Here is a 20,991-nt window from a genome sequence, read left to right as displayed (position 1 = left end):
GCAAAATCAAAAACAAGTTCTGATGCTATGTTTAAGAGTTTGGATTTCATAGAACATAACAGTGTAATTCTTAATTTAAGTATCTGTTTCAGTTTGGGTTTTACTAAGAATTCAGTAGAAGCTTTATGTGTCCTGACTGGAAAAAAAAAAAAATGTGCTGTTGACATGCTTTGTTTCATAGTTCCTGTCTATCACTATTAGATAGCAAACTCTTCACTTTTCCAATTTGGAGACAAAGTTCTCTAATGGTCCACATGTTCTTACCGGTCCTCATTTCACATTCTGTCATATTTGATCACTGTTCAACTTTTTTTGTTACAGTAGATATTCTAATTTTAAGAATTATTATCTTGCCATTGAAATAGTTTATCATTGTATAAGCATGTGTCTACTCAATTATTAAGAAGGACATAAAAATAGGGGAAAAAATCCCTCCATGAATTTAAAAAAAAGAAGAATACATACAAACACACACAGAGACACAGATGGTTCTAGAAGTGTGGCATCTGTAGGCAAAGCCACCGGGAGTTTTAATTTAATTTTTAAAATTCTTCCAGATGTCTGCTATTTCACAGACACCAGTTAGGTATTTAGTTTATCATTTATTTTAAGATTTGATATTTCTGGTAAAAAAAGGCAATCACATATACAGCATGTGTACATATACACACCACATGCATGCATACACACATGTATGCATGCAAGTTAGCAACTCAGTTGCTTTAGGCTTTAACATAAAATTACCCACTAGCTTTTCAAGTTTCTTAATTCACTTCTTATCTTGCACACCATACACCTGCATCCAAACAAAGCTGTTATGACAGGTCCTTTAGAAAGTTTAGGTCTCTAACTGCTTCACTCATTCATTATGTTGAGGAAGACAACATGTTTTTGTCCAGAAGAGTAATTCATTGTGAAATTCTTCTGTGATACAAGAAGCAGTTTTATGTAATGGATCTAAGACAAAACCTTTACCAGCCGAATAGGACCAGCAAAATACCATTCATCTGGATTTTCCCATGCAGAAGAACAAGATAGAATATTTTGTGTTATTTCCATGTCCTCTCTAATATACAATTTGCCATCACTGATCCACATGCAAAGATCCTAGAACCACAATATTCAAATAAGTGTTAGATTTTTTTTTCTTCTGAATTTCCTTTCTCTTTTTCAACCTCTCTAGAGATCTGCTACCATCATACTCTGCTGGCACTTATCACACATCTTGAGAAGGGAACACTTGATAAAAGTCTCTATCCTTGACCAATCTGAAGCATGTCATGAGCCAGCGCTAAGAAAAGAAAAAGCAATTTAGGTATAAATGTTCTCACAATGGTACTTCAACTCCTGCCCCAAGAGGCATGCAATGGGGTCCTTTATCATAGTACTGATTGTCCCAGGGAGGTTTTGTTTAGAAGGATGGGTCAGAAAAGAAAGACCTCCGGAGCTAGCACGATTTCCACTAAGCCAAGAGGGGCATTTGTACATCACTGCATCAGATCTTTAAGTGCTGATAGAAATGTGTCCCTTTTCAAACAACTTTATATTTCTTCTTAAACTTCAACAGAGCTATAGATTTCTAAGCCACAAAAATGTTTGTTTCTCTTCTTAAAGAAAATGTGCAATGCTGATTATGAAGACCTGGCATAGTGGGATATTTCAGGGTATGAAAGATAGAATCTTGCATATAAATAAATGTATGCTTAATAGATATATTTATATATAATATATACTATACTATATCATATATACAAATATATAACACAGTATCAAAGATACATAGCTTTCTGATATCAACCCCAACTTGTATTTCGTTATTATTTTCAACATTTGGGACGTTTGTTTGAAGACTGTGTCAAGAAAAACAAACCTTCCCCATCTTCCTTATGAAAAAAGTACAAAGCTAATTCCCACTTGTCCTTCATTAAAAACTGTGTATCTATTTTCTAAATGACATTAGAATTAGTGTTTCCTTACAAACTATTCATCTACCACTTCTATTTCCAGTTTACCATTCTCATAATTTGGCTTCTACCTAAATAGAAGGGGAGAAAATGTTTTTGCTTAGCTTTGCCTGGCACCGGGCCTATTGTAAACAGCTGGCTCTAGAGAGTGATTCTCAGGAAAGAACCCAGAAAGTAAAGAATCCACATTCTTTGACCTTACAACTGATTGATTTTCCCAAAGAGGTTTTGTTTCCTGATGTATTTGCTTTCAGTCATTGGCTATTGTTTTACATTGAATATCTTTTTTATCATTAGAAAAGTTTCTTTATAAGTGCCTGACTAAATACTGTGAATTCCAATAAAGACTTAGAGTCAATTAATAACCCAGAGCAAGTAAATACTCCTTTGTGTTTCTAGAACTTCTCAACAGTAGATTCAAAAACATTTCACTCTCAGCACCTCTGAGTCAGATGAATACAATATCCCTGGATTATAATTTTAAATTTAAAAAAAGAGAGGAAAAATGGATACAAAGAATAAATCATAAGGATGAATAGTGCAAATTTAAATAACATAGTGCCTTTATCTAATGAATATATTTGCAATTCACTGAGACTTGATAAAGAGAATTATGTACTAGAATCCAAAGAAATGTTTTGAGATCTTACCAATTAGATGACTAAGGTATATCTATATATTCACTATATAGGCTAATTAACTCCTGATTGATAGTCATTGAGAGCCTATTAGAAATGTCAAGTGTTCCTTACTTGTGCAACTAGAGACTCTCTAAACAAATAAACAAACAAACTTTAGGGGTTAGATTTGAAAACCTTTATGAAAATTCTAAAATTTGGTGAGCAATATCTCAGAATTCCTTAGATTAACGAGAATCATTGTTCTTCTATGGAACCATCTATACACAAATATAAAAGTCTAAAGCTTTGCTATGCTCCCTCATTCAAGAACAAAAACAAAACTGATTGCTTCAAGTTTTAAAACTTCTTATTATCTTCATATAAATAGTACTCTGCAAAAAAAAATAAACAGACTAATCAAGTATATACTCTCAATAGGAGGTAAAGAAATAAAAATTGTATTTTAAGAGTAATATGAAAGAGGGCAGCCCCAGTGGCGCAGCGGTTTAGCGCAGCCTGAAGCCTGGGGTGTGATCCTGGAGACCTGGGATCGAGTCCCACATCGGGCTCCCTGCATGGAGCCTGCTTCTCCCTCTGTCTCTGCCCCTCTCTCTCTCTCTCTCTCTCTCTGTGTCTCTCATGAATAAATAAATAAAATTCTTTAAAAAAAAAAAAAAGAGTAATATGATAGAGTGGTTAGGAATGGATTCCTATGGGATTTGAGATGCAGAGATAAGAGATAGGTAATATATTTTTAAGAGAGAAATTTAGAAAAATAGTAAGAGAGAGAGAAAAACAAGGAGAGAAATTTAGAAAAATAGTAAGAAATAAAGAGAGAAAAACAAGGTGTGCTTCTAGTGGAGAATGTTGCAGATGAGCAACAGAAGAGACGTATGGAAAGGTAGGTTGTAGTCAAACTACAGAGGGCCATAAGGCTCAGTATGAAGGTACATTAAAGGTTTCTGAATGGGTAGGTGCTATGATCTGCCCTGTATAGTATAAATGGTCAGGAGAATGAAGTATCCTTCATTCTCAAACAAGAATGGAGACAGCTGGACCTGCACAGAGGCTAGGGCAAGGCACAGACATATGAGGCCAGGATGAGCATAGTAACCAAGAAGGAATGAGTAAAGGATGTTTTCTGGGGATGGGAGGGGAGTGGATTCCAACAACTAAATAGACATGTGGACTGAGATAGAAGAGGCAGAGACACCTAGAAAGTTTCAACTCTGTGAACTGTAGGACCAAAAACAAAACTAGGAAAGGCAGGATGGGGACAAAGTTGGGGATGGTGGTCAAGGTTAGGCCTATTTTTTGTGTGTGAACCTGTAAAACAGAGGTGCTGACTAGCTACCCGAGTGAGTGACCAATAAATCATGGAAAGTCAGATCAGATATTAGGCTATAAGTGTGGAATGCTGAGACATGTAGGCACAAGTCATAGTTGAAGCCATGGAGGAATGCTGTGTTACTGCTCACCAATTTCTGCTTCCCCTCCCTAGAGGAAATTATTCTTCCCTGTCCATGATAATCAAGCTTGACCATGGGACTAGACAAAGTAAAGTGAGAAGAATATTATATGTCACTTCCATTAAGAAGCTTTGAGTGCCTATTGATTCACTATCTTCCCCCTACCCGTCACAATGCTATAGACTTGGTAATGCCCAGCTAGTGACTCCTCCATTACCTAGCCTGCAGTATGGAAAAAAAAAATCACAGCTAGTACATAGTGTGCCTGAGAAATAGTTAGTTGTAAAAGCTACTAGGATTTGGAGGTTGTTTATGACTGCATTATAAACTAGCCTAACTTAACTGATAGACCATGGGAGTGAATAATATTACCCAAAAAGGAAAACTAAAGAAACATCAGAGGATGACCAACCCTGGGACATAATTCTACTATTGTTAATTTATCATTTCACAGGAAAAAGAATGAGCTCCATCTGCTAAGTTACTTTGGGAATTCTTAATTTTTCTCATTACTTTTTCTGTATAAAAACTCACATTTAAAAAAGCTTACTAGATCAGATAAAATGATTCTGTCCATATTTGGAAATGTTTGCTCTTTGAATTAGTCTCTAATGATTAGCAACCATTCTTACATACCATCAATTTTGAGTGCTCAATATATTTTCAAAAATATTATTTTTGTCTGGAAATTTTTCTTTGAGTAAATTCACTAACCTCACACTCTTCATTAGATTGTAAGAAATAAAATTATGCTTTAATGTTAGGGAGTCTCATCCTACCTAGAGATAGGGGAACTAGGCTTTCTGTGAGCAGTTGGTGGTTGATCACAGAATATTATCTTTTGCTCATCATGTCAGCAGGCAGACTGACATAAACAATGACAAAAAAAAAATCCCAAAATTATAGTTGGTGAATAAGAGCTTACCCTGCAGGTCATGTAGACATATTTGTTATCCCCCAAGGCAACAATTAAAATCCATAATATATGATTTAGGAATTTAAGAGAAATTGTCTGTCAAAATTATTTTCATCTGCAGTGAAACTTTGATTATGACTATTCTATTTCTTGTATTTTAGAGAATCCCAGGAAAACCTCCAAATCAATGTTCTAATTCAAGTCCACACTGCTTCTTGTCCTTTTCACTATTGTCTACCCTTAAGGTTCTCATCTACCAAACCATTGTATACTTAGCTTTTTGAAAAGCAATTAGTTTTTTTATATAGCTAGATTATTAAGAATGACTTTGTAAAATTAGTAAAATGTGATTTAATGCATCTATATCTTTTATGTATGGGTAAGTCCACAAATCACAAAACAACCTTGCATACGAGGCAGTAGCGTTAAAATGTTTATTGTTAAAAACTACATGATCTTTGATTCTAGAGTCTTATCTCTCTCTCCTTTTGTTTCCAAATATTTAACAATTCTAGGGAACTAGCTCAGAGACCCATCTTGTTTTCAGGGTTGTATTTCTTCCTAATCAATATGAAGAAAAAGACAGTAATAAAAAGGACAAGTAATAGTTTCTTAAAAACTCCAATTTGTCAGCATAAGTGCATATGATTATATCTCAGTACAAATGGGTAAGGAGGCTATGAAATGATAGGAGCTCTCTTGGACTGCTTCTCATGGATAGTCTTGTGGAAATCCCAATTTAAGGATAGAATTCTGCTTAAAATACCTGGTGAGTGTGCTGAAATTGTTAGTCTTTCAACCTATATGACTTTTTTTTCTGGGCATATGTCCCCATGGATTAGGAAGACAACATACTTCTGATGCTCATAACTTTGTTCCTTTGGCTTCAGGATATTTTTGCTAACTTTACAGATTTTCCTATCCTTTCTATCCTTCTGGAATATTCTTAGCTTCAGCTTGAAAGGTATACTTCAACACCATTCCAACCATTAGGTAAGTGCCGGCATCTCCACTGGGAATCTGTTTATTTTATGTAGGTTCTCTCCTACTACTTAATCCAAAACTTGTTTCCATTTACTTCTGAAAAGATAAAGCCTTGATGACTTCCACCCTTTCCATTTCAGTCTCTTAGGTTGAGGGATGGAGGTATGTATTCATAACTCATTTAGTATTCTAGTTTCCTAGAACTGTTAAATACTTGGAGGCATGAGATCCCTGGGTGGCTCAGTGGTTTGGCACCTGCCTTCAGCCCACGGTGTGGTCCTGGAGTCCTGGGATCGAGTCCCACATCAGGCTCCATGCATGGAGCCTGCTTCTCCCTCTGCCTGTGTCTCTGCTTCTCTCTCTCTCTTCCTCTGTGTCTCTCACAAATAAATAAATAAAATCTTTAAAATAAATAAATAAATACTTGGAGGCAGAAAGAGAGAGGGATAAGATTCTAGAATCAAAGATCATGTGGTTTTTTTTTTTTTTTTTTTTTATGATAGTCACAGAGAGAGAGAGAGAGGCAGAGACACAGGCAGAGGGAGAAGCAGGCCCCATGCACCGGGAGCCGGATGTGGGATTCGATCCTGGGTCTCCAGGATCACGCCCTGGGCCAAAGGCAGGCGCCAAACCGCTGCGCCACCCAGGGATCCAGATCATGTGTTTTTTAACAATAAAAAATTTAAACCCTCCTGCTTCATATGCAAGATTGTTTTGTTATTCATGGACTTATTCATACATAAAAGATATAGATCCACTAAATCACATTTTACTAACTTTACAAAATCATTCTTAGTAGAAATAATCCAGAGACTACACACATGGGAGCCTTTCCTAACTGAAGTTAGCAGTTTTACTCACCATGTACAAATATGTTTTTAAATGATGAGAATCCTCAATTTCACATGGATTTTTTGCATTTTAAAGAGGAATCATGGTAATCCAAATATTCATTATTAATAAAAATAGCTAATAATAGAAAAGACTCGGGACAAGCAAAAAACTTTACATCAATCTCCATCTTTTTATATCAAACTAATTTCTTTGTTTTTCCTACCTACCTTTTTGCAAAATATATATATTTCTTTATGCCAAGTATGGCTTTAGGAATCCCAATCTGTTCCCTGATATCTAGGAGTAGAAATTACACTCATCTGCTTCATTACTGCTCATTCCCCTACAGCCTCCAATATAAGGCAGTGAATTTTCAGTTAATAGAGAACAGATTAATGCTTTCTTGATAAGATTTTACATCTGAATTAATAAGATGGCACAATCCAGCTCTTGCTCTGGAAACCAAAGAATTGAACATGACAAGCACTTTTTTTCAGTATGTTGTGACAAAAACTTGGATCAATCAGAGAACCAAGAGTGAGAGAAGATACTGCCATTCTACAGTCATTTTACTAAATACCTACACCATGCTAGACCAGATTCCAAGGTACACAGATGACAGGTGCACTCACCCTCAGAGAGTAGTACACAGAGTTCTCAGGGAGTGGGAAGCATAATGCATCGACCAATAATACTTAGGTAAAGGACAGGACGTGTGTCATGGGAGCTCGGAGTGAACATCATTATCCCTTACCAATTCATATGGGAGCAAGCATTTCCCCAGATCCTTTGAAGAGCATATATGTGTCTAATCGATGCCAGCATATGTAATAAAGTTGCTTTAATCTGTTCTTTTTGTTTACTCTAGCATTTTATATTTTCATCAGAAAATATAATTATGGCTAGAATTTCTCTTCTAGTTAAGATATTACTACTGGGGCAGCCCGGGTGGCTCAGTGTTTAGCGCCAACTTCAGCCCAGGGCCTGATCCTGGAGACCCGGGATCGAGTCCCACGACAGGCTCCGTGCATGGAGCCTGCTTCTACCTCTGCCTGTGTCTCTGCCTCTCTCTCTCTCTCTCTCTCTCTCTCTCTTTCTCTCTGTGTCTCTCATGAATAAATAAATAAAATTTAAAAAAAATGATACTACTATTGATGATGATGATATAAGTACTTCCTGACTACTGTCATTTGCAGGGATTAGAGAACAACTGACATGTACTACCCATTGTGTCCCAGAAAGTGATTTATTAACGATACACCTGTGAATCACACAGGACCTCTTTTTATGTAAACACTGAGGACCAGTGGTCTTATATTTAAAACCACCAGCTTGGGAACCCCACTGGCTTCCTCTGCTTCCTCTGCCATGAATGAACTGGTTGTTTGCAGGAGCTACCCCAAGAGGCCATTCAGAGGCCATTATTTCACTGTGAAGACTCTGTTAAAAAGAATAATTGGTATCAATAACACTTACCTGTGTATGCAGAGGGAAGGTTACCCAGCCATAACAATCCCAGAATCACACAGCCACTACTTAGAACAATGCGGTGTTTGGGATTTATGAGAATAAGTCCTGTCAGTAATAGTGCCCTTATCAGGGCCTTCTCGATTCATTTGGCATACGTTGCAGTGTACTCACAGTTAAATCAAATCTGCCATGTGGTTACAGGTTAAGGTGGTGCATATAAGATGTAAATGTTACACACTGAAAAGGTTTACTTCTCAAAAACATGGCTTCAAGTGCCTTTATGCTTTCGTGTTCCTCTAAAACAGCCACAGGACCATTTCAAACATAAAATCTGCAATATAACTAGTGATTATCTTAATTAATTGCTGAAGGGTATTGGTAAAATGAGGAGAAACAATTACCATTACACAAAAAGATGGATCAAGCATGAATCAATGCGGCAGGCACGTAAAGAAACAGACACGGGGCTAGACAAGGGAAGGGACCCCCAAACAACGATGATGACAACAACAACAAAGATCATCGCTTAACCTGTTTTGTCAGAGCTGGTATTGATGGTATTGGTAGTGATGGAGGTGAAGGTAGTCTTTGCGCTGTCCTTGGCAGTTACAGATTTCTGCTTATTTTTCATGGCTTCCAGTGCTTTGAGCTTCTTGGCATGTTTCGTGCCTTTGTAGTGGGCCGCAGCCTGGCTCTACAAAGGAGAACAAAATGAACCATGCAATCAGGCTCATTTCTAAACTGGCATTCTCTGTATTACTGCAAATACAGACTCCCTTTCAATGCAAGATTTGGTACCTTTCAATGCAATGGTACCTTTCAATAATAGGTACCATTCAAGTTAATTCTGGCAGTGGCCAAACAGTAGGGTTCTATTTAGAATGATGCTAGAAAGCAATGGAAATCAAGTTCTAAAACCTCTGGATGGAAGGAAGAAATACTCTATCATTTCCCTAAAGAGAAATGTAGCTGGACACTAACATGTCAACATTTTTCTTGGTGGAGTGGGAAAAATTAAGAATCTATACCCATATTGCTTTTATTCTTCCACAGAAGATGCTGGGCTCCCAAAGAGTAACGAGGGTCCCAGAAAACAGTAGCTCTCACCTTGGCTCAGGAAATATGTTTTCTTTCTTACAATGGGTCTTATTAACGTGATCCCCAACAGGTGTCTGTCTACAAGGAAAAGTTCACATATAACATGGGAAGTGGGCACCCTGGGGACTAAGATTGAAGTTTGGGAGTTCAAAAGCAAAGGCACTGCCTAAGTCCAGACGAAGTATGCAGAAGCTGGGCAATTTCCTGATTCTTCCTTTCTCCTTGCTTCCTAAACAGGTAGTCTGAGAAATTCAAGGGAGTGGCATTCCATAAACACGCAGGTCTTTCATGCCCTGGTCCCTTTCCAGGGGACTCCAGTGTGTTTTAACTACTTAATGGGGCCCATACACAATTCTTTTACTCATGACTGATGAGAATTCTTTAATAGTAATATACATTTTCCCAAGTTTATGTTTTCTTAACATGATTTTCTTGTTGTTGTAGTTGTTGTTACTGGAAAGACACATTAATTGAGATAGAAAATCATTTCAAAGAATTCTATGTTTATTAATGTTTATTAGGGGGAGAAAAAGAAGGCTGTGTGGCTTTGGGTAGGATGGGAGTGGGCAGGGAGATTCTTAGATCTGAAGGTTTCCCAGCTCAACACCCTTAAAAAGTCACCTCACAAAGAAGAAATCTCAGTGGAGGACTCTATTGGTTAGACTACCCATTACTTCCCATGACTTATTTAAACTCTGTGTTCCACTCCATGTTCTGGCTCCATTTTGCCAGAAAAAAATAATAACCACACTGTTCTCTTTGTCACAGTAACTGTGGTAGGTAGGGCTGCAGTATAATATATTTTTATAAATAGATAAGTAAATAATCCACACCTTCATTTGCATCATTCTGACAAGTATTCTCAAAGGTCTAGGTACCCTTATTGAAAGAACACTGGACAAGGAAATTATATTAGAAACAGTTTGAACAGAGAGGACACTCATGCATCAGTTACAAGTTTTCCAACAACACATAACATCAAAAGACATAGTGTGAGCCAAAATGTGAAACTAAGACTTGTTATAGTTAATTGAAGAACCAGTGATAGATTGGATTGGGTTGATTCTACATAAAGAATGCCACTTTGATGGACCGAGTTGCATTCCTTCTTTTTTTCCCTGCCTAGTTCTCCTTTTTTAATAAATCAAGTCCTTTGGCCATATTTTTGAGGGCAATATGCTATATTCAATTAAATCTACAATATAAACAGTCATCTTCTCTAGACAGTCACCTTCTCTAGACAGCTGGCTACATACTTTCCCTTAAAGTGAATTTCCTCTCTTCTGTCACATTCCTATCCTTGACATAGAAGTGAATGTTTTATATATAATACATATTAAAAGACAAAGTTTAGATTAACAGTGTTATCTCCACTTACATCTCCAAAATATACATTTTAAGGTTCCCAGCAAATCTGCATTCTCAGTAGTATTTCAAATCAGACAAGACTTTGTTTTAAGACACCAAAGGTCCAGGTGAATGTAACTATTTTGGATAGTAAGAAACTTACTAAAAAAAACCCCACAAAAAGTCCTGCAAATGAAGACAGTACTTACACCTCCCAAAAACATTCTCTGCACACGTACAACTAAGCCAATGCTTCCAACCAGTGAAATGGCTCAAGGAGTCATGAGAAGGGGGTGAAAGAATGAGCAATAGTTGGTGGGCTCCAACCCAAGGGAGACATCTGATCCATTAAAACAGGATAAAACATGCATACTCACTTGTTAATTGAATAGTAGTTCCAAAGCATCTTGATAATAATTATTTTAATTAAAAATTATCTGACTTTTACAAAAAGCTAACTAAGCCTTCTCCAAATTTGAAAAAAAAAAATGAAGATCCAAAGTGCTATGGAGAGATTAGGACATGTAAAATTTAGGGGAAATGATAAAGTATAGAGGAGTTGACAGTACTGGAGGTGACACCAACGTGATTATGATGGTGCAGGACATAATGTGTTGAGGAGAAGGTGGGCATACAAGTTGGAAACTGAATTGAAACAGATAACTCTTTCTGGGTATTTCACATTTTCTTTGTCATAGACCTTTATTTAATGCTTGTAGAATTTACTGGACTGCCCTTGGGTTATACTGGTATAAATTTTTCTAGTCTATGCATATTGACCCCATAATTTTTTATCCATCTTGACACAGGTGTGTTATATAAAAGTGTGTTCTTTGTGTAAAGGAAGTATATCCAGTGAGCTCTCTTTAGCCCTTTTGGCCATTTCTTGGACTGAATAAATTATTCAGACCCATCTAATATTTCTATAACTGTAGACAAAGCTACAGTCCTACTGGGAGATGTTTTAAAAGCAGCAGTGGCCAGAGATGTTTCTTTGGACCTCAGCTGCTTTTCCTTTGGACAGAGAGCTGCTGGATGCATCATTCCACCCCATATTCCTTCTGGGATGGTTTCCTATTATTAGCCAGTCTCTGGCTAATAATCAGAATCAAGCCACTCCCAGAAATCTGGGAACCATAAGACAGAAGCAAACCATTATTTTTCACAGGAACGATTTTAAGGTTCAATAAGTGTACTGCTTCGTGATGGCACATTTCAGCATTCTGTATTTTATTTTATTTTATTTTATTTTATTTTATTTTATTTTATTTTAGCATTCTGTATTTTAAAAACTGAAACAGAATCAGAGGATCATAGCATACACGGAAGTGAGCAGAACAATAGAAACTGGACTTTGACAACTTCCTTTTAGATAATGAGTGTAATATGAAGGTACTGTATAATAAACATCACTACTACTGACCTTGAAATAGCACATGACAGCATGAAATCTAACAAGTGTCATCCCAGAGGCAAGTGCTGACATTAAAGATATGCACACACATTTCTGTAGAATAGAATGATGCCACTTTAAATGTCATCACCACATCTAGTCATCAGTAGCCAGTCAGATTTTCTCATCTTCAAATTTTATCTTTAGTATTTCAAAATGGCTTCAAGTTTAAATGCAACTGAAGTTCCAAAGTAGACAAAAATAATTGTTAAATGGCCAAAATTGGGAGAGGAATCTTATTCTTTGGAAACACACGCATTTATTTTACTTTTCTAAGAGGCTAATTGATAAATCACTTTTATCTTATGAAACTCCCTGAATAATTTTGTTAATATTAATATTTACCTATCATTTTATCTTGTTAGCACCAATACATTGTACATTTTTACTCTCTCTTTAATATAAGGTGTCATAATATGATTTTTAAAAACTAAGTTTATTGTTAGCACACACATCTAGTTCCTTTAACCAATTAATTTTCAAGAAGACATGGGACTTCAAAAAGAACACGGTAGTCTTTGTTAGGGTGCAATATCATGTAATTTTGCCACATATGAAATTGTATTAAATTAAGTGAACATTATCATATTAAAAGGCAACACTAGAAAGAGAAAGAATAGTTATTAGAGAAGTTGTAATTCTTTTCGGGGAGTAGAGAGATAATACTTGAGCCAGGGGAATTATTTCTTCCTTCCTTCCTTCCTTCCTTCCTTCCTTCCTTCCTTCCTTCCTTCCTTCCTTATTTCTTTCTTAGAAATTATCTGATATTTTTAATTTTAGCTTAGATTGTAGTTTTGGAAATAAAAAAGAAAACAAAATGGTAAAGCATGATATAGTATCCTAAATTCTACATTTATATAGTATATATATATATAGGATACTATATATAGTATATATATATATATATATATATATATTCTACATTTAGATTTACATTTAAGGATTATTAAAAAATTACTTCAGGAAAAAGTTTAACATTTTGATTTATCTATGTATAGTTGTTTTTATGTTGTATATATTCACTTAAGTTTAATACTGAAGCACAATGCACAGGTTCAGCCCTATCGGTTAGGGCCAGTGTGAATTTTAAATTGGTCAGCAGTTTATTAAATATTTCAAATATCACTTTTGTATATGCAAATAGAAGATTTCTATTCTATCTTATTCTATCTTTATTATTGTTATTCTATCCTTATTGTATTTATTATCAACTCTCAGCTTCATTTAATATTGATATAAATAATTCGTTCTCAAAATATGGTTCCCAGACTAGTAGCAACAGCAGCAGCTGGGATTTTGATAGAAATGCAAATTCTCAACCTCCATCCCAGATTACTGAACTAGAAATAATGGAGCTGGGGGATTTACCAATCCGGGTTTTATAACCTCTCCAGGTGCTTATAAAGCATACTAAAGTTTCAGAACCACTCATCTTAAATGTATTAGAGCATTTTCTTCCAAGCCCTTCTTTAATAAATAGCCAAAAATCTGGATTTTTCAAAAAAATATTTATTTATTTATTTATTTATTTATTTATTTATTTATTTATTTATTTATTTTTACAGAGGGGAGGGGCAGAGGGAAAGAGTCTCAGGTAGACTCCCGAGCATGTAGGCCACACTGACAATCCTGACATCAGACCTGAGCTGAAGTCAAAAGTCAGTCACTTAACCAACTGAGCCACCCAGGCACCCCTCAAAGTCTAGATATTTTATGATTAACATTTAATCATTTGAAGATTTAACATTTACTAAATGTGAACAATGAGTATCCCTTGAGAAAAAACAAAAGTTTTTTCCTTAAGAACAAGTCATAACAAGAAATAAAAAATAGCTGATACATAGGTAGTTGAGGAACTTCCATCAAAGAGGGATGATACAGAAGAGCAAATCAATCTTAGTAATCTCCAAACAATTCTAAAACCCCACAGAAGTGCTTACCCAGTCCTTGTAATTTTTTCTTTCCAGTTTTTTCCTTTCCTTTCAAGCTAATTATTGTTGCAGCATGACCCTCTGACCCCATTATTTTACCTTTATATTGAATTCTTTGCTATGACTTTTTTTAAGGGGCATGGGGACATCCCCAGCCTTATGAAAAAATAAATAAAAGTCAAGCCCTGTGCACAACACTAAAATGTTACTATAACAAGAATCTAAGCCACTATTTTATATGCATCAAACTGACTTAGTGTTAGTTAGGTCTAGCTTCTTTTATTATGTAGTTAGGGCTCTTTCACTAAGTGAAACTTCTAGCCAGCAGATAAATAAAGACCACTCTGGTAAGCTTGAAGAGTGCCTTCTCTGCTAGTCCATTTAACAAAATATTTGAAGAAGAAACTTAAAGATAGAATATTCATTGTTTTACACTTGCCTTACTGCTGTGGATACACGTACCGTTCAAATTCTCTTACATAATGAGGAAAATTACATGCTACAGATATTTTCATCCCTTAATTACATGTCCCATAAAGAATATTTAATAATTTATTTTAACATGTGATTGTGTAGTTAACACGTAAGTAGATGACTGCATTATGATAAAAATGAAAATTCACTTGCACTGAGTCCCAAAGTGAAAAACGCGATTCAATTAAGCGTGTTCTCTGAGCTCAAGTGATTGATGCCTTACTTTAAATGTGTTCCTGTCTTCTGTACTTTTCAATTCAGAAATGAACAGTATGACACAGAAATAGAAAAAAAAAATAGAAGAAAAGAGATAATGCCATAAGAGTGGAATGATTTTTATACGCCACCAATACCCACTGGAAGAAAGAAATTCTAAATAAACATAAAGAAAAAGAGGCATGTCCCAGTGTCTCAGATACATTAGGCAATTCTTTGATTTTATATGCAAAGAAAATATCTTGTCACTAAGTACTTAGGTAGTAGTGAAAAAAGTAATCTAGATGGACTCACTTATCTTTCCAAAACATCTCAGTGCATCTACAAACTTCATGATTTTTAGGCATTAAGTATTTGACGTTTTCAAGTATTTAATGTGAGTGATAAAGTGCAGTACTTATTAGAGGGAGAGAAGCTAATTGAGAGGTTCTTCTTGGTTTGTACCGTGAAATGGGCATCTGTTTGTGTTGTATTTGGAATCCCAACAGCCACCTCATTGACCTCCTGTGTGGGGTCCCAACTGGGGGACACTGGCTAACAGTGGGCTCTGGTATGTACGTGTTATGTATGTATGTATGCAACATATATGATGTGATGAAGCCAAAAGGAACATCTGGCTTTGCCTAAGTTTGGTCAATACTGATGGCAGCTTTGTAAGCCCGATACTTCAAATGAGTTTTAACTAGTGATATAATTGCAAAAATTTTTTGTATGGAACTAAGAAAAATCAGAAAAAACACTTTGTCTAACTATTCAACCAGTGCTGAATATCCTTTCACAATGCCTATAGCTTACCACAACACTTTGCTCAGTTTGCGACTGTCGCACACCACTTAAAATGGGTATGTGTGTGTGTGGGGGGGGCATAGAAATGCTGAATCTAATTATATATGAGGGTCAAGCTGTCATAGGTATTGGTATCAGTAACAGAGAAAAATGGCTTTCTTTCTTGCCTGACATGCACGCATCCTCTAAATAACCCCCAGCTTCCTCCTCCAAGCAACCTACCTGCCCCCTGGCACAACTCTACAGTCATGACCCTCACAGTTACCATGTCTGCTCTCTATAGAGAACAACTGCTTGGAGTGTAGATCACTGAGGCATAGCCCTCCCTTTTATTCTCTTAAGGAAAATAAGAAGAAATGATTTTCAAACCTTTGTATGACTTAAGGGAGAATAAGAAGAAATGATTTTCAAACCTCTGTCTGGAGAACCATTACTTGTTTGGCAGACATCCACTCATCACATGTCACCTCCTCCATGGGGTCCTGGGTATGCCTACATTTTAACACCTATGTCACTGTCATAAGAAGGGTTAAATGTCTGTTTCTTCTCATAGAGAATGAATCTCTCAACAGAGAGAGAAAGACCTGGTGTTACTCATCATTCTGTCCCTAGAACCTAGTATGGAGCTCTAAATAGGTGCCTATTAAATGCACGCTGAATTAATTTCACATTTTGATTTTAAAATGGAAATATGCATATGGTGTCTCAATGGATTTTGTATGTGAACAGGGTTCAACTTAATTCTCTGCCGTTCTTTGGCACTTTACCTTATCTGTTGAACACACTTTAGGGAATTTTTATGGCACTTAATGCTGGAAAAGCATCTGGCACAAACACAAACTATTATTTTTTCTCAGGAAGAAGCTTATCATCAACTGCAAATTGTGCTATTTACAGAAGCTTGCTTTGCATGGAATGTAGCAAAGGTGTAATATGGAGGTTGTTTCATTTTTTAAAAATTTTGATGAATAACAAACACTTTTTTTTTTTAAATCTGGGAAATGTAATGAATTATTCCAGTGATGACTATGCAATTTAAGATTCATCTGAAAGACTAAATTCTTTTTTTTTTAAAGACTAAATTCTTATATAAGAATTTTCAATACTTGGAGAATGCTGTTTCTCTGTTAACACGGCTTTTAAAGTTTCAAAATGGAATATTTTATGCTCTAAAACAATACAGAGAAATTAATTATGACATTGTTAACCCACTTTGCTCCCTGAAAACACACATAATAATATATACCTTGTATTTGCTGAAAAAGAACACCTTCCATTGAGGAAAAACTATTAAATCTCCCGTTTTTCCATAAACCAAGGAAGGGCTTCCCTCTATAATTTTGTAGCATTTCTAATCTCTAACTCATAAATTTAAGAATTGTTCTGATTGCAACTCTAATGAACTTTTCCCAAAGATGACCTCTAAGATATGCAGCTGTTATAAAATTCATTGGGTTCACAAAATAATTGTTTATATTTGAGATAGATACTTTGTCAGTGTTAAGCACTATTACAGCTTTCTGAAGTAGTTTGGGTATAGTGGGAAAAGGTGAAGAGTGAGATCACAAATAACCTCAAGAACCTAGACCTTTATAGGCATAATCAACCTGTAATCCAGCTGCTGTCCATTCATTCACAAAGGACTCACAGAGCTGTAGCCAGACATTATTGTAGTAATGGGAACAGAGCAGAGACAAGTCAGACTGATAAATTATATTTATACATCTTTATAAAAAATTCCAAAGGCAAAGTAAAAGAGATTTGAAAAAAAAAATACTTGTAAATCCTATTGCAAAGAGGTTAGATTCCACATTACATAAAGAGTATCTAGAAAATCAGGAGAAAAAAACACACCAATGATTAAAAAAAATGGCAAAGTCTTCATGCCATTCAATGAGTTAAATTATCTAAAAGTACCTAAAGGTTTCTTGAGATGGAATGAGGGCTCAATAATGAGAATAAATGGCCATTTGTTTGGTCAAAATAAAATAAAACTAGTGTTCAGATGTATAAATCAATTTGGTGCCTATGTCAGAACTCTGGAAATTAAAAAAAATTATAAATAAACTGTTATTTTGTGGAAACTGTGGGTTTAGGAAAAAGATGAAAATACTTTTACATAAGACAAGTTATGCCAACGGGACCCCACCTCAAGGTACTCCTTTGACCAAAGAAGTCTGAGGTAAGACAGTTTGCGGGCAAAACTCCGCAAAATCACCCAACTTCTCAAATAATGGTCTCTTAGACTGAGGAAAATATTTTGTGGGCTGAAATAAAGTGTTTGTTGCTGTTGTTTATGATTTCATATAGCAAAAATTGAAGAAAGAAATGGGTTTGGCCCTGGATTAAGTTTTGGAGGAAGGGTAATGACTTTAAAAGACAGTTATCTGGGCATGCATAAATGCCTGATTTCTTGTTATGCCAAAATTTCTTCTCCTTGCATTAAAAAGTATTTATTTTTGCTGATTGACCAGGGGGTACATGAGTTGTATTAGCAACTGGAATCCCATGAGTTTAGTGCTTAGAGAAAGCTTCCACAAATGATGAGGTGTTAATAGCATAGCATCCCCCTTGAGCAATCAGTAATCCTTAGTGGAATTCTGGCCAGAGGGTTGTTTTTGTTTTTGTTTTTGTTTTGTCTTGAATGACGCACTTGGAAGAAAAGCTCACTGTGTCATGAATGTACTAAGGAGATCCTGCTGTCCCTTTGCACAGTGGATGTTTCTATGAGTGGATGTTCCATAGATTTATGGAATCTATGCCAGGTAGTGTGTTAAAGGCTTTATATGAACATTCTCACCCATTCCCTGCAAAGATCTGAGGGAATTACATACTTACCATGAACATTTTATAAATGAGGAGACTGAGATTCTGAAAGCTAGAGCCATTCAACCACATAGCAAGGCCAGTGCAAGGTGTATACCTATCTGTCTAACACCAAGACCACACATGTAGCTCCCATTGCCAGTCCAAAAGAGAGTGAAACATGGAAAAAAACCCTATTTCAAAACTTCATAGTGGTTCACCTTGCAAAGACATAAGTAAGGCTAAATAGTGCATAGATACAAAGCTTATGAATAAGAAATTACTCTTGAGTTTTGTGGCCATTAAGTCATATAATTTTACTAATAATCTGTCTTAGGCTCATGCTTTAAATACTACTATTAGCATCATTTGAAGGTCTACCTTGTTCAATTCTTTCCATTCTGGCTCCAATAAAGCAATGCTAATGTTCTAAACAAAGTATGGAAAACTATGTGATGTTTATCTATATCTCAAAATGTGAAGCCTTCAGGCATCAAAAAGTATCATTGGGCATAAGTCAGCTCTTGCATAGAAAGTCTTGTAGGCCTGGTTAAGATTATATTTTTTACTTTTTGTTCAAAAGAAAGGCTGCTTGACATTTTACATTTTTGTGAGATCACTCCTGCAGGAGGCAAAGAACACTGGATGGGAGGAGGAGGGCCAGAGTGGGAAAGGAGCAGGGGGGTAGACTCTTATTCTTATCGCAGTGGCCCAAGGAAGAGATGGCCACAGTGAAGATTTCAATGATGAAAGCAAACACAGACTTGCTTAATATATGAGTTAAAAATGTCTGAACTTGATGGATGAACTTTGAGAGGTGGTCTCATGGATTTCTGCTTCTTCAAACACATGGTTGGAGGTAACCTAGAATTGTTGATAGCGAAAGAAGTCCAAATGTTTGGGGAAGAGCATGAGTCAGGTTGGGATACATTGAGTTCAGGAGTCTTTAAAACATCTAAGTAAAGTTTGGGCTCTGCAATTAGCTATGTGGTCTGGAGCCGAGAGATGAAGTCTAGGCTGGAGCTAAACTGGGGAGTTATCAGAAACAGATGGTAAACGAAGCCACTGGGAAATGCCATTTGAAAGGCAAATAAAAGATTTTTTTCTGTTTAACCACTGAAACACAATCCTTAATCAGCTGCAACATTTGAATGGGTGAATGAAGACTGCAACTGGTACTGTACGGGAGAACATATTTCCAAATCCTTCATTGAGCTAAAGTACACTTCATCACTTAGCTTCAAAAAAAAAGTCTTTCCTTAAAGTGTTTAAAATCTTCAAGTTTCAGCCACAGAGTGAATCATTTCTTTTTTTAATCTTCACACCAACATGAGTTAACTAGAAATAAATGACACGCTTCTCTCTGCTATAGAGCATATCTTATCTCAGCATTTGGTCTTTAGAGGCTTGATTCATAAAGATAAAAATTGTATCACTAGAGCAGCAAAATGAGGATTGGTAAAATCCAACTACTGAAGGCTACAATGAGATGGATTCCAGATATGGCAGTAAGTTGTTCTCGCCGTTAAAATTGTAGTGGATGGAATTAGCCATTTACAGAAACCTTAATAAAGGGGAGGTCAAAAGCAACAAGGCAGGAGAGAATTACTAATCAAAGGCTGACTAAATGTAAAAGAGAACTGTGCTTAATGAATATTATTAACATGTCTGAAGTAAGACCATCGTAGTTGAATAGGTCTCATCCTGGCATCTGGAAAAAGGAAATTTAAAGATTAACTTCATCTAGATTTCTTTCTTTCCTCTTGATAAATGTGGGTGAAAAACAAAACCAAAGCAAAAACCTAACATTATCTGTCTCTATCATGACCAAAGGAGAAAGGGTTTGTTCTGTAAATCATGTTTTAAATTTGTATATGCATAACATTTAAAAGTCAGTTATTATAAAATTTAAGTACTTTCCGGCTTGTATACGTGAAGAAGTAAAAAGCCACAACTTCGTGAGATTACTAAATCTAAGATCCTTGTCTACAGTTTTTTAAAATATATTAAAATGTTAATTTTCAATTTTTGAACGGATCTTTAATTTTAATGCTTTGGGAGATGCAGAGGACTGCTTTTGACATTGTTTTTCAATAGCATTTGTGATTAGTACTAAGAAAAGTCAAAAAGAGTGTCCTCTAAATAAGATGTTAAAACTTTGACTTTGTAAATATTAAGAAATTTTTAACCATTGGGTTTTCCATAATATTATCTGAATCCCCATATTATTTGAATTTACCAGGGTCAAAGCAAAATTAATAAGCATCTATATTTTCATGACAAGTTAGAATATTTGGATTCAATCTTAAATACAGGAGTTCTTTTAAGTGATGCTTGTTAATATCACTGCTTCCAATGCTTAAACCAGCAAGTGATTCCCCTCTTGGGCATACGTTAACAATTTACTTTTTGCAGACAAGTGCACAAATATGATTAGCTTTTGCAAATTGCTCTTTATTCTGTTACTAGTAAGTAATTTTTATATTATTACAGTGTAAACAGATGCTATTTTCCACTACATATTCAGCTGTAATGAGCTAATTTAATGTATTAAAACAACAAAAGAACTTCAAGAATGAGTCAGTGATTCAAGCTGCATGGAAACCAAGAGAAAAATCAAGCAT

General features: G+C 35.7%; 1 protein-coding gene across 4 annotated transcripts in view; it reads right to left on the bottom strand.

Moving 5' to 3' along the window:
- The window catches only part of ZNF385D (zinc finger protein 385D), an 889,598-nt gene that overhangs the window by 69,830 nt on the left and 798,777 nt on the right, over positions 1-20,991 (bottom strand). For all 4 annotated transcript variants that reach the window (XM_038570722.1, XM_038570723.1, XM_038570725.1 and 1 more), the window contains one exon: positions 8,789-8,951. In XM_038570722.1, the coding sequence (XP_038426650.1) occupies positions 8,789-8,951 (163 nt within the window). The remainder of the gene's footprint in view (positions 1-8,788; positions 8,952-20,991) is intronic.

Source organism: Canis lupus, chromosome 23, assembly GCF_011100685.1.
Source record: "Canis lupus familiaris isolate Mischka breed German Shepherd chromosome 23, alternate assembly UU_Cfam_GSD_1.0, whole genome shotgun sequence".
Taxonomy (NCBI): Eukaryota; Metazoa; Chordata; class Mammalia; order Carnivora; family Canidae; genus Canis; species Canis lupus.
This window is presented reverse-complemented; position numbering and strand designations above follow the sequence as displayed.